The 18,414-nt window shown below is 41.1% G+C and overlaps 1 protein-coding gene across 1 annotated transcript in view; it reads right to left on the bottom strand.

Annotated features, from left to right (window-relative positions):
• Positions 1-18,056, bottom strand: part of LOC145664969 (arylsulfatase G-like) — a 54,801-nt gene extending 36,745 nt beyond the window's left edge. The window contains exon 1 of the mRNA XM_081732122.1: positions 17,643-18,056. Within this exon, the coding sequence (XP_081588248.1) occupies positions 17,643-17,908 (266 nt within the window). The 5' untranslated portion in view covers positions 17,909-18,056. The remainder of the gene's footprint in view (positions 1-17,642) is intronic.
• Positions 18,057-18,414: the final 358 nt, after the last annotated feature.

Below are 18,414 nucleotides of genomic sequence, written 5' to 3'. Positions count from 1 at the left end.
AATTACCGTGACCGTGACCGTGACCTTGGTATACTTTCCCAGAGCTTTGCTTTGCTCTGCTCTGAAGCGCCACTAGAGCATAGTGACGAGTTTTGTAATTTCCTATCCTCTATCCTGGTCACTGAAGCTTGATCTCTGTGTGTATCGGTTGAGAGACTAATCTAGCCCAACTCATCAGATATCTACGCAGGTTGATAGCATCTTTGGCCCACCTAGACCACTATCCAAACGGGTGGTCTTCAAACCTGTAACCTAGACGACCCCTGCTATGGCATCTGGACAAGGCCCCGGTCATTCTGGATTACCTTCTGTTGTTGTACAGGGCCCCTCTCTGACGGCGGCAAAGCTTGATAAGCGCAAAGCCCGCCAAGAGTCAGAACCGAGCGGTACAACGGGTCAATCTGCAAAAGCTAGTTTTGCTGCTGCATTACAGATGACACCTCCAACGAAACGCCATCATACTTTGAGTGAGTCTTCCTCTGCATCTAGCAATATGGATACCGAGATCACTGCCAATACATCATCAGCTAAACCTATCGTTCATTCTTTTCTCCTAACAAACTACGACGCCAAATACCATGATTTGAAACAGATCTATTTACGTTTACTTAAGTACGTGCCACGGTCGGATGTCAAGCAGCTCATACCCACCAAGAATGGTATTATCATCCGATCCACAGATCCAAACATGGCAACCACACTTCGCAATACTTACTCTTTTGAGATCTTTGGCAAATCGGCAAACCTTCAAAAGCTTACCTCTCAACAAGCGAAACAGCCTCCACCTCCTCGCAAGCCTCCGGCTCTCTCTGTAGTTATCCGAGGAGTTGATCCACAATACACTGATGCTGAGATCGCTGAGGAACTCAACATAGAGGGTCATTCTATCATTAAATGCATTCGCATTAAGAACATATCCGGACCAACCTACATGGTCCGTGTTCTAACAAATAACCAAGAGACCGTGGATGATCTCCTTAGTAACGGTGCTTTTATATACTTAAAACGGCATCGAGTAGAACCATCCCGCTCACCACCTCCACTTCCAATGCGTTGTGAGCGATGCCAATTCTATAACTCGCATCATACCATCGACTGCAGGAACCCTTTGAAATGTGGGTACTGTGCCGGCCCACATTCGACTAAGTCGTGCACCAACCTTACTAATCCACCGCAATGCTCAGCTTGCCCAGATCAGCATCCTACCTACAGTTATAAATGTAAGGCCAAACCTGCTGCCGAGATACTTAAACCAGAGCTCACTGTTCCTATATGCATCCATAACGCCGATTCTGCTACACCACCCCCTACTTCTGCAAATCAACCGATTACCATTGACAAGTTTTTGGCATTTCTTACTGTCACATTGTAGAACATACATCCCTTCCTTCGTCAACATATTCTTCAACAAGTGCAACTAGCCGCAAAAACCATCCTGCATGTAAATTTTACGGGCACATACTCCAACAACTTCGCACACTTCCATTCTACTGTATATGCATCTGCAGTATAACTTTCTGCTCCGTCTAATTTCCTTACTCTTCATTATGGCAGTTCACTGTTTATTTCTGAACATTCGTTCTCTCCAGAAAAACAGGCCTTTGTTTGAACAGCTGCTCCTTGAGGAACACATACATTGCTTTCTACTTAATGAGACATTCCTCTCACCGAAAATATCCTGTAAAATTCCATCTTATCATCTTGTCCGCCACGACAATGCCGTTCCAGCCCGCCGTGCTAGTGGCGGTGTCGCAATTGGCTTTCCATCAACTATCTCTCATCGGCTACATGCTACCGGAGACCTAACGCTGCCTGAACATATTATTTCCACCTTATATTTCAAACATTGCTACATCACGGTAGCCACCATCTATATACGACCCGGCCAACCTATTCCTCTCAGTTTTTTTCAGTATATATCAGACAACTTTCGCAGCTACATTATCATGGCCGATATTAACTACCACAGTCGCACAGATCACCAAAAGCTTACTTTTCGCAACTATCTTCAGACCCGCACGACAGGTTTCTTTCATCATATCCCTAAACCGACAAGACCGGCATCCAACACAACTCCTGATATTGTCGTAACTTCACCCAACCTTCTTTGCAAGCTTACCTTGACTGTCCTTGATCCGCTGGGGAGTGATCATGTCCCTATAAAACTCACTCTTCAACAACAGAGACCTATTCAACCACCTCCAACTGCTCCTCCCCGTTCAGTAGCTCGTTTTGACCGTGCTAATTGGCCTAAGTACAAGGAGTGCCTTTCAAATAAACTCACGTGTGTATCAGCCCCTACTACAGAGGCAGAACTTTACGATGCCTTACATACCATCACCGACAGTATACATCAGGCATCCGCTCAATCCATACCCCAGACTACAGTAACTTCCTACAGACCTAAGCTACCGCCTCAGTATTTACCTTTAATACGCCGTTCCCGCCAGTTCTATCGAGATTTTACTCACACAGGTAATCTGGAATCGCTTCGGCAACATCGCCAATACCAAAGAGCAGTCCATAACTATATTCTTGCCTATAAGACCAGAAACTGGATCAAAACTTGTAATAATCTCTCCGATACAGCCCACCCAACTAAGTACTGGAAACGATTTCACCAGCTCACTGGTCAAACCTCTCGTACTTCTTATCCGCTCCTCCTTAATGATACGCCCTTACACACTGACGAGGAAAAAGCCAATGCTTTGGCTGACCAGCTGCAAGGGGTATTCACTCCTCTTGAACCTGCCCTTACAGCTCGTCGTCATCCTACAGCTCGGCTAAATCTCAACACACCATCACTCCAACCTCATACCGAACATCCTCTACCCGACGATTCACCTTTAACAGCTCCTATCACTGTCGCAGAAATTACCACCATTATAGCTCGTAAGCGTAACACTGCTCCAGGGCTAGATACTATTACCTACCGTCATATCAAAGAAGGGCCGTACATTCTCCATTATCTTCTGTCTCTTATTTTCACGTTCATTCTCCGTACTGGATTTATCCCTATCGATTGGAAAACATCAAAAACATTAATGTTCCTAAAACCGAACAAACCAGCCCCCTCTGTGTCTTCCTACCGCCCAATACAACTCACCCTTGTTTTCAGCAAGATACTCGAACGAATTCTTGCCTCACGCTTACACATCCATCTCACCGCTCACAACCTTATTCCTCTTCATCAGGCTGGATTCCGTCCAAACTTCAGTATTAACGATCAACTTCTCCGCCTGACCACGTACATTACTGCTCAATTTAACCAATCTAAGCCTTCCTGTCTTGTCCTTTTCGATTTAGAAAAGGCGTTCGATAAAGTCTGGCACTTAGGTCTTCTATACAAACTCTTTTCTTTCCGCCTTCCAATATGTTACATTCGGTTCATCTACCATTTTCTCTCCGGTCGCCTGACATATGTTTCCATCAATACTGCTCTCTCACACCCGGTGTTTATCCATTCTGGTGTTCCTCAAGGCTCGGCTCTGTCCCCGCTTCTTTATCTACTGTATGTTGCTGACTTTTCTGCTCTTCCTACGAACGTCAGTCTATTTCAATATGCGGATGATACGGCTTTTCTGGCAACGGCAAATACTATTCAAAACATCAATCGCCTCCTTCAACCCGCCATTGATGCTTTCATTGAATGGTGTGATACATGGCGCCTCAAACTTAACGCCAATAAAACCCAAGCCATTATCTTCCTACCACCAGGTAAACGCAGTCGGGTTCATCGCAATCCATCCAATCTCAGTATTGAGATTGCAGGTACCCCACATTCTGTTAGTCCCACAGTCACATATCTGGGCATTATCTTCGACTCCCATCTGAAATGGTCTGCTCATCTCAAGAGTCTTGCTCTTAAAGCGACCAACCGTCTGAACTTACTGCGACGCCTAACTGGGACTACCTGGGGCCTGAAACCTAACATACTTCTAAACACCTACAAGGCTTTTTTACGCCCTGTTTTGACTTGTGGCTTTACAGCCTGGCTGTCAGCTCCAGAGTCATATTACCGCAGGTTACAAATTTTTGAGCGCCATGCACTACGCCTTGCCTTTAGAATTAAATTGCCAAGCCCTACACGCGACTTATATGAGAGAACACCTTTCCCACACCTCCTATATCACCTAGAAGACCTCCGACTCCGGTACGTTACGAAGCGATTCCAGAATCACCATCCATTGCTTTTTGATGCTATGCACCACGAAGCCACTCTTCGCAAACCTAAAACCATTCTCCGGCATTCTCCACTCTCTCTGCTGTTTACTCTGTACCACCACGTTCTCCCACCAAATAGTCCCGACTTTCAACTTCTTGAAGACTTCCTCATTGCAATCCCCCCACCATATATCATTCCATCTTATGTTGCACAGTGATTTCACCGCACTAACAGGGCTCCACTCGTCTCCATTACGTCCAGAGTAGCCCCTGGACAGAAGATAACATTCATTCGTCTCTAACACTCCTCTCTGTGTTGTGTTGTGACGTCAAGTGCACCTCATTGTTTCATTTCTCAACATTTTTCTGCTCTCACACTCTCCTGGTGAAATGCTCGCCATTGTTAATATGTTTTCCTGTCCTTATGATTATGGTTAACGGCCATAATGTCCTTTCATTTGAATGAACTTGGATATAATAAAGTTAATAAAATCTCTTTTGCCTCACGAAAATCAACCTACACCTGCAGTTCCTATTAACTCCGCTTCCCAAATAAAGGGCGTAACCCTTTGGGTGGGTGCTAGCTACGGCTAGCAAAAAAAATATCCTTGGTGTCCCCCGCCATCTCTCTTGTTGCTCCTCGTCACAATATATAATTTCATCCTCAGAACCGGGTTTTACCCCTCAGATTGGAAAGTCTCCAAAATATGTATGTTCCATAAACCGAATAAACCTGTACATTCAGTAGCTTCTTACAGACCAATCCAACTCACCTCAGTTTCCAGTAAGATACTGGAAAAAATTCTAGTATGCCGACTCCATAAGTATCTTGACGCCACTTCTCTGCTACCTGTTCATCAAGCGGGATTTCGCCCTGGTTTTTCCATAAATGACCAGCTACTTCGTCTCAGTTCAATAATTACTAATCAATATAACAAAGCTTTTCCATCCTGTCTCATTCTCATGGATTTAGAGAAGGCATTCGATAAGGTTTGGCATTATGGCCTCATTAAAAAATTGCAGTCTTTTAATCTTCCTATATGCTATCTCAGGCTAATATATTCTTTTATTTCCAATCGCATAGCTTATGTTACAATTGGTACAGCACTCTCCTGGCCGATTTTTCCTCTTACTGGAGTACCCCAAGGATCAGCTCTCAGTCCTTTACTATATATACTGTATGCTTCCGATATCCCTTCTGTACCACGTAATGTCTTTATTTTTCAATATGCCGACGACACAGCTTTTCTTGCTCTCGGCAAAACTGTACATCAGCTTAACATTGCATTACAAACAACAATCGATAATTTTGTCAAGTGGTGCAAGAAATGGCAGTTAACGATCAACTCCGAGAAAACGCAAGCTCTGGTATTTCTACCACCTAAGCGTCGTTCCAAAGTCCGTAGAAACCCAACTCTGTTACAACTAACTGTTGATGGATATCATGTACGCCCTTCCACCACCGCTACCTATCTAGGCGTGGTTTTCGATTTGAAGCTCAGCTGGAATGCTCACTTGAAAAAACTAACGGATAAGGCCAATCTTAGATTAAATCTTTTGAGACGTCTCACAGGAACATCTTGGGGACTAAAAGCAGATGTTTTGCTTCATACATATAAATCATTCCTCCGTTCGATCCTTACTTTTGGGCATACCGCTTGGTGCAATGCTTCTGTTTCTTTCTATGAAAAACTCAGCATACTGGAATGACATGCTATTCGACTGGCGTATCGAATTAAACTTCCATACCCAATGTGGCTCACATACGAATATATAGACTTTCCAAAGATCACCGAGCATCTCGCACAACTTCGCCTGAGATACATCAGCTCTCGCATCCCAACAGGCCATCCACTTTTCTTGGACATCCTTCACGCCGACGCTCTTACTGACGCAGCCTATCGATACAAACATTCACCTTTAAATATTTTTGTATCTCTATATGTTAAAAACGAGCACCTTCCTGCGGCTGAAAGGGAAATATATGATATATACGTCATTGATCATCATATACCGCATCTTTTTCCATCTCAGCACTAGATCCTCACCATTAACAAGGGCTTCCCCATGTGTTCATTAGTCCCGAGTCGCCCCGGGACAGAAGATTTAACCCTGCATCTGTCTCACTAATCAAATTCTGTTTGTGATGTGTTAGCACTTCTCCTCATTCATCATCATCATTTTTCTTTATTCTATGTATTTGAGTGCCTATTAGCACCTTAGCACCTCAACCATATATCTGCACTCAACTTCAATATATATTGTGACATTATGATTACTATTCCTTATGTTCATACTTTCTGCACTTAGCCCATCTTCATTTATCTTATCATCAATAGAAATCCTTCAAGAATCTATGCCAAAGAGAGGGCGTAACCCTCTAATGGCTGGGAGTAGAGGTCTCTTTGCTCCTATAAAATAATTGTTGAATAAAGAATTATGAAGTTAACCCTATTCCCGCATCCTAAAAAAATCCTTGGTGTCGAATAAAATTCCAAGTAACACCTTAAAATGGTAATAATTTTGTGCTGTGTAGTATTGGGTCACATTTGTAACCAAGTGATGGTTTAATATTAACCACGTTTTGTTAAATCCAGTAACGGTTAATATGACATTTACTCTTTTAACCCATTATTTCGTCATGTTTTAACTCCACCGTGGTTAATTTTACCTCACTGTTGGATTATTTGCATTCCCTCCCTTTTGCAAGTGACCCCACAATGTGGTCATTTCTTACCCCACGCTTGTTCACTTGTAACGTGTTCACACGTTTGGTCAAACGCAATATCGGGTTGATGGAATTTACACTTTGTTGGGTCATATTGTACACCAACTTGGGTTAAACATATTAACCGGTAATGAGATTTTACACCAATTGGGTCGTTGGGTTGGACTCCTACATTTAACTACACGTTGGGTTGAATTTATTTCAACCCAATTTAACTAAACGCTTTGACCCTATTTGGCTCGGAGCAGTTTTAGCCACGTGGTTGGGTTAAAATATGCACCAATAGGGTCAATTTCAACCCAATCATTTTTCTCAGTGTATGAGCAATACCCCAGCTTACGCACTTTATCAAAGATTGCAGATCCCTTTGACTAACAACGGACAACTCCAATTCTGCACTGCAAGTCTATTAGCTTGCTCGTTATGAAATCGGAGAAGGTGGTGTGATAACTTGCTCCAAGCTGTTACACTGAGAAAATTGATTGGGTTGAAATTGACCCTATTGGTGCATATTTTAACCCAACCACGTGGCTAAAACTGCTCCGACCCAAATAGGGTCAAAGCGTTTAGTTAAATTGGGTTGAAATAAATTCAACCCAACGCGTAGTTAAATATAGGAGTCCAACCCAACGACCCAATTGGTTTAAAATCGCTTAACCGGTTAATACATTTAACCCAACTTGGTGTACAATATTACCCAACAAAGTGTAAATTCCATTAACCCGATAATGCGTTTGACCAAACATGTAGTTAAAAGTAAATAAACATGGGGTAAGAAATGACCACAATGTGGGGTCGCTTGGAGAAGGGGAGTGTAAATAACCCACCAATGAGATAAAATTGACCATGGTTGAGTTAAAACATGACGAAATAATGGGTTAAAAGAGTAAATATCACATTAACCGTTACGGGATTTAACAAACCATGCGTTGGTTACAAAGGTGACCCAACACTACACAATATAAAATGATTACCACTTTATCGTGTTACTTAGAATTTTATTCAACACCAACTTTTTTTTTTTTTTGCTAGCCGCAGCTAGCACCCACCCAAAGGGTTACACCCTTAAACCTCAACGTTTTTTTTTTGCTTGCATTTTTTTTTTTTTTTTTTTGCTAGTCGCAGTCGACTAGCTCCCGCCCAAAGGGTACCGCCCTTTATATCGGGAAGTGGAGTAATAGGATCGTGAGGATTTGGAGAGTGTGGATGGGTATTATTATTTTTATTAAACTTTATTCAACATCAGTTTATACACAATCATAAATACAGTGGGGATACATTAATTCATTTGATTAAATAAGCATATATTGTGGAAAAGGGTGGACATTATGGCCTTTAACCATAATCATAAATTAAGGTGAATGGGATGAATGGAAATGAGGTGCACCAAACGTCACAACATCGGGTATAGTTAGCTAAACAGATGCGTGTTATCTTCTGATCCGGGGGCGACTCCGGATCTGATGGAGACAGGGGAAGCCCAGTTAGACAATAGGACTACTGTGCATAAGATGGAATGATGCAAGGTGATGCCGTGGCGGTGATGTAGTCTGTGATGAATAGATGGTCTGGACTGTCGGGGGGTAGGGAGAAGTGGTAGAGGGTAAAGAGGAGGGAAAGCGGTGTATGGCGTAGAAGGATATTGGAAGGATGTAAAGCGAAATGATGCATTGTGGCTAGAAGCATGGGGTGATGAGTTTGAAACCGAGAAGAAATGTAGCGGTGTCGCAATGTTTCGAGATGGTAAAGAATGTGGGGAAATGGAGTGCGGTCATAGAGTTCGTTGGTAGGGCTGGGAAGGCGGATTCGGAAAGCTAGTCGGAGGGCATGCCGTTCAAGAATTTGTAGTCGAGTATAAAACGAGGGAGCAGCGGCAATCCAGGCAGTAAAACCGAAGGTAAGAACGGGACGAAGGAAAACTTTGTAAGTGGTTAAAAGTGTTCGGGTGTTTAGGCCCCAAGTTGTACCAGTGATGCGGCGTAAAAGATTGAGACGATTGTAGGCTTTGGCACATATGGATTTCAGATGGGCTGTCCATTTAAGATGTCTGTCGAAGACTATGCCTAAATATGTAACAGTGTTTTGTGGCTGGAGAGGAACGTGGTCGACATGGACAGAGAAGTTAGCCGGATTGCGATAGACGCGTGAGCGCTTGTTCGGAGGAAGAAATATGATTGTTTGTGTTTTGCCAGCGTTTAATTTCAATCTCCAGCGTCTGCACCAAGCGAGAAAGGTGTCAATTGCAATCTGCAGTGTTCGATTGATCTCTTGGACAGTGTTTGCGGTTGCGAGGAAGGCTGTGTCATCGGCAAACTGATATAAACTGATATTGCCAGGTAATGGAGGAAAATCGGCTACATATAAGAGATATAATAACGGAGATAATGATGAACCTTGAGGAACTCCAGAATGCAGGAAAATGGGGTGGGAGAGGTGGTTGTTGATAGATATATAACTAAGGCGGCAAGAGAGAAAGTGGAAGATGAAACGGATGTAACACAGAGGAAGACGGAAAGAGAGGAGTTTATATATAAGACCAAGATGCCATACCTTATCAAAAGCTTTTTCCAGATCGAATAAGACCAGACAGGAAGGTTTGGATGTATTGAACTGCAGTGTAATATGGGTTGTAAGGCGCATAAGCTGATCATTAATACTATAGGAAGGGCGAAAGCCTGCTTGCGAAAGAGGAAGTAAATTATGAGCGGATAGATGACGGTGCAGACGCGTAACAAGGATACGTTCTAGAATTTTGCTGAACACTAGCGTGAGCTGAATGGGCCGATACGAAGAGACAGCATGTGTAGGCTTGTTTGGTTTGGGAAACATGAGAGTGATCGAGGATTTCCAAGAAGTCGGAATGAAGCCTGTGCGTAAAATAAATGTATAGATAGCAGCCAGTAAATGAAGAAGAATATATGGAGCCTCTTTCACATGTCGGTAAGAAATACGATCAGCGCCTGGAGCCGACTGACGTTTTCTGGCGACTGTGATGTGTATATCTTCAACCGTAATAGGAGCAGTAAGATCACTATTTGCAGGGAGATGGTGGCTGGAATTGGGTTGAAGATCTGGTGTTGAAAGATTGAGATTATCGGCTGGATGGCGGCGTAGAGACGGATCAGGTGAAAGAGGAGTGAAAATTCCTTGAAGGTAATCGGCAAAGGCGTTTGCTTTCGCAGTATCGTCAGCAAGGGGTTGGTCTCCGTCTAAGAGTGGGTAAGGTGTGCGAGATGAGCGGCCAGTGAGTTGGTGAAAACGCTTCCAGTATTTTGTGGGATGAGTGGTGGTGGAAAGTTCATTACAGGTAGTGATCCAGCGACGGCGTTTATAAGCAACTATGTAGTTATGGACAGTCCGTTAATACTGACGGTGGAGACGGAGAGACTCAAGATTGCCTGTGTGAGTGTAGTCTCTATAATGTGCCCGGGAACGTTTGATAAGCGTTAGATAATGAGGGGGAAGAGCTGGTTTGTAAGTATGAACGGTGCGAACCGGAATGTTTTGGACAGAGGCAGTGTTGATGGCAGCAGTAATGGTATCGAGTGCAACATAAAGATCGTCTTCTGTAGTGGGTTCCTGGACAGTTTCTAGCTGATGTTCGAGTGTGGTGCGGTAACCATTCCAGTTGGCTTTATCAAACATTGGATAAGAGCGAGGAGGTTCAGAAGTAGTACTAGAAGCAGGACGTGGCGTTGTGATGGTAAGAAGTATCGGTACATGATCACTGCCAAGAGGATCTAGTACATCAAGTCTACAACGAGTTTGGAGGTTAATAGAAGTAATAACAACATCCGGCGTCGTGTTACTACTAGGTCTAGTGGGTTTAGGTAACGGATGAAAGTGGCCTGAAGTACGAGTTAGAAGGTAGTGGTGAAAATCTTGCTGTTGACGGGGGGTGCGACTGTGAAAATTGAGGTCAGCTAGAATGATGTAAGTGCGATAATTGTCTGAGATATATTGAATAAACTGATATGGAAGAGGATGTCCAGGACGAATATAGATTGTCGCAACCGTGATGTTAAGCTGTCTAAAATACAAGGTAGTAACTAGATGTTCAGGTAATGGCTGAAGGGGAAGAGTAGCACGGCGGAAAGGAAGAGATGGCGAAAAACCGATAGCTACTCCACCACTAGCCCTTCTTGCTGGAGTCGTGTTATCGTGTCGCAGCATGGTATAATTTGAAAGGTGTACGTGCTTGCGGGCCGTAAGATGAGTCTCGTTTAGGAGGAAACATGAAATATGTTTTTCAAAGAGGAGTTGTTCAAATAAGATCTTATGTTGCGGTAACGATCTAATGTTCATAAAAAGAAAATTAAGATCCATATTAATTAAAAGCAGTATGATGTGTGAGAGAGGTTTAAACATCAGTTTGCAATGGATCAGAATGGAAGTAAACAGTTTGGCCAGAATAAGTAGCTGTGAAATTGATGTTGAGGATGGTTTTGGCAGCTTGTTGAACTTGACACAAAATATGGTTGCGCAATAAAGGATGAATATTTTGAAGGGTAACAGTTATAAACGATAAGAACTGTGTAATTGTGATTGGTTGACAGACATCGTGGGGAGCAGAAGCTGTTTGAGTGACATGTGGTTTCAGTGGTACGGTTAATTCAGGCTTGAATGGATCCGCAGTAGGTTTAGCCTTGCATTTGTAGCTGTAAGTGGCATGTCCAGTTTCGTTACAGGTGGAACATTTAGGAGTGTCTTTAAGATTAGTACAATTGCGGGTGCTATGAGGGCCAGTGCAAAACCACATTTAAGTTGATTAGGACAGGAAGCAGTCGGATGGTCATTATATACCTGGCACTTTTCACAGCGCACAGGAAGAGGTGCAGGAGACCGAGATGGTTCGACACGATGACGTTTGCGATAGATGAAGGCCCCGTTTGAAAGAAGAGAATCAATGGTGTCGTGTGAGTTGGTTAGTACACGAACCATGTATGTGTTTCCTTGAGCGTTTTTAATACGAAGACATTTGATGATAGAATGACCATCAAGTTGGAGTTCCTGTGTGATTTCTTCGTCTGTGAAGGAGGGGTCAACACCTCGGATGACGACAGACAGAGCAGGTTGTTTGCGTGGTGGCGGCGGTTGTTTGGCTGATGGAGTGTTGAGCTTAGAAACAGATGCATTCTTCCCAAAGATTTCATATGAATAAGTATTACGAAGTGTTGAAGCGAATTTATCGTCTGGAGTTTTAATGATGATGCCTTTCTGTGTATAGATGATTTGAGCGATGCTTGTCCGTGGGATGTATTTGGTGATACGATGATACAGTTTCTTCAGATCGAGGTATTGAGGATCGTAGTTGGTGAGCAGAAATGAATGAACAGTAGGTTTGACAGATGTAATAGCAGAAGTTTCAGCGTCCATGCGATGAGATGAGTTTGAGTCGGTGGATGATTCACTGAGGGTGTGATGGCGCTTTGCTTGAGGTGACTGAGTCTGACTATGATGAACTTCGCTACGTGAGGTGCGTTTAGAGCTCTCCCTTCGCTTGTCGGCAGATGCTGACGGAGCGGAGGGGCCCAAAGAAAGATTTGTAGAAGCTTGAGGTCCAGTAGCCATGATATGATATGATATGATATGATATGATATGATGATTAGCACAAAAAACACAAAACAGCTAACAAGGTATGGTAAGCAGGTAGAAGCCACCCATTCGGATAGTGGCTTAGGTGAGGAAATGCCCCAGTCTAAACGTGTCGCAACAAGCTACCCTTGGCTGAGATAAGTCTGATAGCTGTTGCTCAGCGAATATCTGACGAGCAAGTCCCAGGATCGTGGACAGGTTTACAAAAAGCAGCCGTTCTGACGTTTGGTACGTCACAGCTGTTATAGTCGATATTGATATTGCTATCGCTATCGACCTGAAAGATGTCAACCTCAACGATATCGCCTTCCGAGTATATCAGAAATAATTACGTACTGGCTGTGAATATTTTCATTTCTCATAGCCAGTAAGTAGTTATTTCAAAGCTTTTCGCAGTATATTTGACATTTGTGCAAAGCTACTAATAGCGTTCTAAGTTTCCTGTAATTGGCCAAAATAATCGTTTTTTTAAACTTGTGAACAGTCTGACAATAGTTACATAGTAACGGTGGCGCCATCTGTTATTCTTATATGCTAGGACATAAGAATAACATTAGGAAAAATATTACAGCACTGGTATTCATCCATTGTGGTTTCGATGCAATGATTTGTTTTCTTTTTGGCGCTACTTTCTTCCTCCGCAGCCTTCTGCTTGGACCGGAGCTAACGTTGCTATTGTAATCGTGCTCTGTCAAGATATAACTCTGTATAATTTCGACTGAATAGACAGTAAATAACAAACATGTGTTGTAATTTTTGTAGTACTTAATAGTCCACTTAAATCAGTTTCGATTAGACTATATGTTTCACGTATTATGACACTTTCCGTTAACCAGGTATGACTCAAGTGTTGGTTTAAAATACTCTACGGTGACATATAGCCATTTTGTTGACCCAACGGTTAATGCAATTGGGTTGGAAGTGACCATCCATCGTTCCTAAAAAACCCAATTTGGTTTAAATCTTTTTAACCACACCGCATGGTCACGTTTCAACCCAATCATTTTTCTCAGTGTACATGTCACAGTTTAGTGTTCATTTAGCAATAGCAGAGTTTCCAGCCAATGTCAGAATTTTTGATTTCTTACTTTTCGATAAGCTGATGTTGAGACCAAAGATGGAACGTGATTAAAATATGGAAGATTTGCCTGTCCGACTAAATTTATGGGGACGCGGGACACTGGGGTCCAAAATTAGGATTGTCCCGTTTTTTACGGGACATATGGCAGACCTGCAATGAGTGTCTTTTGGTGGTATTTATGCTATGGCATTAAAGACTTTTAAACAAGATACTCAAAACAGACCAAGCGAAGCAATGACAAGATTATTTTTCCTAACTACTAGACTCACCGCCCCTACCAACATCAGACTTTCTCCACAAACGAGCCTTATTCGGTACTGGTTAAAAATAGTCAACCATACAAATGGTAATTTTATGGTTAAAACGAGTGAATGTATATGAAAGAAAATTGTCTGAAATATTAACTTCTACTGTTGAAACATTTCTACACAATATAAGACGGCACTATTTTATGTTTACAATTTTAATGTTACTAGTGACGAACTATGACGATGCTACGTAAGATAACTATTAATCGTAGTATACAAAGTGAAGTGAAATATCTAAAGTCAACATGTTAACTCATGACGCGCAACTAGTGACGATCGCCCCCCCCCCCCCACACACACACACACGAGGAAGGTGTTTTATTTTATTTTATATATAAATTAAACCCATTCCAGAGTTAGGAGCTCTTAAAAGTAGCTCTAAGTAACAGTATTACAACCCACCGCCCCCCAGAAGTCCGTCCTGGATCCGCCCCTGCGCGCTTAACTATAGAAATGTCCGAGAGCTAAGGGATCCACATAATTGTGAAATTTAGGTTAGTGTTATGCTCTTTAAGCTAAGGAAGACGAATGATTAAGACAGGCGAATGATCGAATTGGTGGAACGATAATGTGGAAGAAAACGGAAGTATCCGAGAAAACCCACGGACATGATGTCTTCTACAAATTTACTTGGTCGGAGATTGAACCAGGAACCCGACTCACCAAAGATGTATTATTACATTACTTTGGAACACAAATATGGAAGCAATGAAAACATATCGGGACAGGGATGAATTGAGGGGGTAGCCCGGGGGGAATCTCCCCCCGAAGAAAATTCATTCCCCTCCGGAGAAACTCTCAAAATTTCAATTACAAAATGTAGAAATTACTTTACCAAATTACCTGGTTTTCCTTTCAGTACATTTGCAGACGAAATCCGATATCTCAATATACGTATAAATGACGCAAACCAATTCTATATAAATATTAAGCATGCAACATGTAAGACAGAATACCAAAAAGTCAATAGACCTTGAATTTCTTAATGCTATATGAGCGAGTTTGGCAAAACTGTCAACTGTTGATGAAAGGTTTATATTTTGGTAGGTACTATACTCTCGCCCAGGGCCGGATTTAGGAAGGGGGTGCACCGGAGCACGTGCACCCCCCTCCGTTCTGAATATACGCTATCTAAAGTGAGAAACTGGCAATGGAAATATCAATACTTTTCTAAAATTTCATGTCATGTTCCAGTTTCGGGCTTAAAAGAAAGCGGTTTTGCTAAACACAATAGTTTAAGTCAGTTCACCACAGATGCCTAAATGCATTTTAAAAAATTTAAATTTGATTCAAATGTACTGATAGTTATTGGTGCACCCACCCTCAGAAAACACTGGTCGGGTCCTGCTCTCGCCCTATATTATATATTAGTAGGTAACACTAGTACAGATTGAGATGGGAAAAGAAAGATAGGAGATATCCTTCGATCATTCCATACGATCTTTAGCCTAATGTCAGCAGACTTCACTTCTTGAAAATTAACGGTTCTTGCATTATTTGAAATAGCGATCTAAATCCCATTTTTCGCATCGGAAGTAACAGATGTAAGTTGTTTTACGATTGTTAAATTCACTTTTCTTTAAATAAATTGAAGTCAAAGGATGAGTTTCAGAAGACGTCATTTGGAAGGATCAGGTAGAAACAGTTGTCCCCCCTGAGATTTATATAGGTTTTATCAATAGAATAGTAGTATATCAGTGAAAGATTGCTATTGAAGGTAATGAAGATTCTACTGAAGATTTCGTGAACAAAGTTATTGATGTGTATGCAGCGAAGAAGCCAAGGCGAATATGTTTGATTTAGAATCAGAAGTGTGAAAAGAATAAGAACTTTTTATTAAAATACTTCTATGTGTGTTTGGTTTAGGAAAATTAAAATATTTGAGTTATTTTAAGTCTTCTTTTACCAAACTTCTACATTAATAACAAACACTAACTACTGTAAATAGGAAATAATAACAAAAATAACTACTGAAAATAGCAATTAAAGTTTAATTTAAAAATATTTTTGCCAGTCTTTATAATTATTTAATGTTTTAGATAAATTAGACCAGGGGTTCTCAATCTGTGGTACGCGTACCACTGGTGGTACGCGAGACGCTGTTGGTGGTAAGTGCGAGTTATCGAAGTACGCTTTTGGTGGTACGCGAGTAAAAAAGGATGAGAAACCCTGAATTAGACCCTGTTTTTAATTCTAATTTTACATTGAATATTTATCTGCAATTAGTCTCAATCTTAGATCATATGTGCATATGAATGGAATTGTTGAATATGCTGCTTTCTTGCAAAAATACAGAAAAACTCCCCTTTCGTGCAAAAATACAGAAAAACTCCCCTCCCCAAAGAGTTCACATCTCCCTCTGGGATGAAAAATTTATGAATTCAAGACTGTATCGGGATGTTACCTGTAACGTCTTTAGTAACGTACAAATTCATAATTCAATCCGTAAGATAAGTAATTTTGTGCCATATACTGTGTTTTGTGCTATCTTCGTCTGTCTACAAACACCATCGCTGACGTGCTTGCTTCCTACTGGCTCCTGTCCTGACTCGGTTAGACAGCATTCCTGGTTTTTAGTGGTCACCTAGCATAAGTTAGTTAGTATCTTTTGAATAATAGTTCTTAAGAGTCTTCATCCCGGCGAAATTAAAATACCGCTAATTTTACAGTAATTATGTGATATCTTCAAATAGATAAAATATAATCGAAATGTGGAACAAGGGCGCCCTAGACAATATTATTTTAAATGAGATACCGTTATCACGACTCACTTACCTGCTTTCGATTTCGAGCCATTTTTAAAATCGGTATTTATTTTCGCGTTTCTAAACGGCTGAAAACGGAAAGCCATTAGGTGACTTGTGATAACGGTACCTCACGCAAAATAATATTGTCTAGGGCACTCTTGTTCCGTATTTCAATTATCTTTTATCTATTTGAAGATATCACATAATTACTGTAAAATTAGCGGTATTTTAATTTCACCGGGATGAAGACTCTTAACGTGTACGTACACCAAGGGCGCCGATTTCTGTGTAACTTTGGGGAGGCATTCAGATGCAGCAGACATATATGAGGTTTTTAAGACAAATTGAATTCAAATTATGCCAAATATTGTAAATTCATAAATACAATGCAGGGAACCACATGAAATTGGGGACCCGGGTCCCCCAGGACAGGCGTTGACGTACAATGAAGCCCACTAAAGTAAATCTGGGCAAAGTAGTGCCAGACTACACCCCAGTAATGATTGTTTAAGTTACACAAAGACAATTTAGACTGAAAAAGTATATATGCAATGAATTTATATATGAATCAGTACGAGTACAATAAATCTGAGTCACATTCAGGAACATAATGCAAGTTATAAAAACGCTGTTACACACAGCTTTAAATTAAAATAAAATTAGTGAGATGTGCAACATTGTTGAATGTACTGCTCATGCGCAAAAACTGCTACAACCTTTTCCTCTTTCAAGAAATGTATAATTTCCTTACTATCAGCGATATTCCTAACATTAGACCCATCAATCTTAAGAAAGTGGCAAACATATAGGTCACAGAGTAAAATTTCTCAAAGCAACATATAAAATAAAATAAAATCTGCCTTTTGTTTCACTCGGAACTGAAATACTTTCTGCAGTGTGCTGATGCTTCATTAATGTATTAGTGCTGCCATCTATTGACAATCTTTTAACTATAGGTAAGAACAAAGAAAATTGTAATATTTCTTTGAGTTTTTAATTATAACATTAGTATTCTTACCTCAAACCATCAGCTGCTAATGCATCAAGATTTGGAGTATCCACTGTTCCCGGCCAATTCGCTCCTAAGTCACCCCATCCCATGTCATCAGCCATTATTAGAACGAAATTGGGCCTCTCATCTTTTCGATTGATAACATTTTGAGATGATATTTTTGTTCCCTGTTCTGGAGTTAGATGAGAATCACAAGAATGCAAATGCAGTTGAATGAACAAAAATAAAAAAATCACAATGAATCGCTCGCTTACACTACGCAAATTCAACATTATTCTTCGACTTCCTTTTGCTACGTTGCAACTCTATGACAAAGACTAAAGTGAGAAAATAGTTGCCATCTAGCAAAGAATTAACAAGAGGACAACCAAGTGTAAAAAGAAGAAAAGTAAAAAAGTCGAATTGTGTGATGGATGTGCTTTGTTCTCTGCCAGAAAGGATAATATAGTGTATATTTACCTTACGTTTGACCACGCCCACTCACGCCATGTTTATTTGTTCAAGTTATCAACGATAGGATTCATTCCGTACCAACCTCCGCAAAATTTAAAAAAAAAAAAAAAAAAAAAAAACGGAAACGCAACACGACACAAAACATAAATATGAACTATTCGGAAGCAGAAAGGCAGAATTTGCGTTGCGTTACCGCGAACCGTTATGGAATATGCCCCAATGTTTCAGAAGTTCAGATAAAATAAAGAACAATATTTTGCGTGCTATTTCTTGACAATTAAAGAAACAGGAAGCATAAGAAAAGTATATTACTGACTAAACAAAA

The sequence above is a fragment of the Thermobia domestica genome, chromosome 11, assembly GCF_964235325.1.
Source record: "Thermobia domestica chromosome 11, izTheDome1.hap1.1, whole genome shotgun sequence".
Classification (NCBI taxonomy): domain Eukaryota; kingdom Metazoa; phylum Arthropoda; class Insecta; order Zygentoma; family Lepismatidae; genus Thermobia; species Thermobia domestica.
The sequence above is the reverse complement of the archived record's forward strand: the minus strand, read 5'-3'. Positions and strand labels throughout refer to the sequence as shown.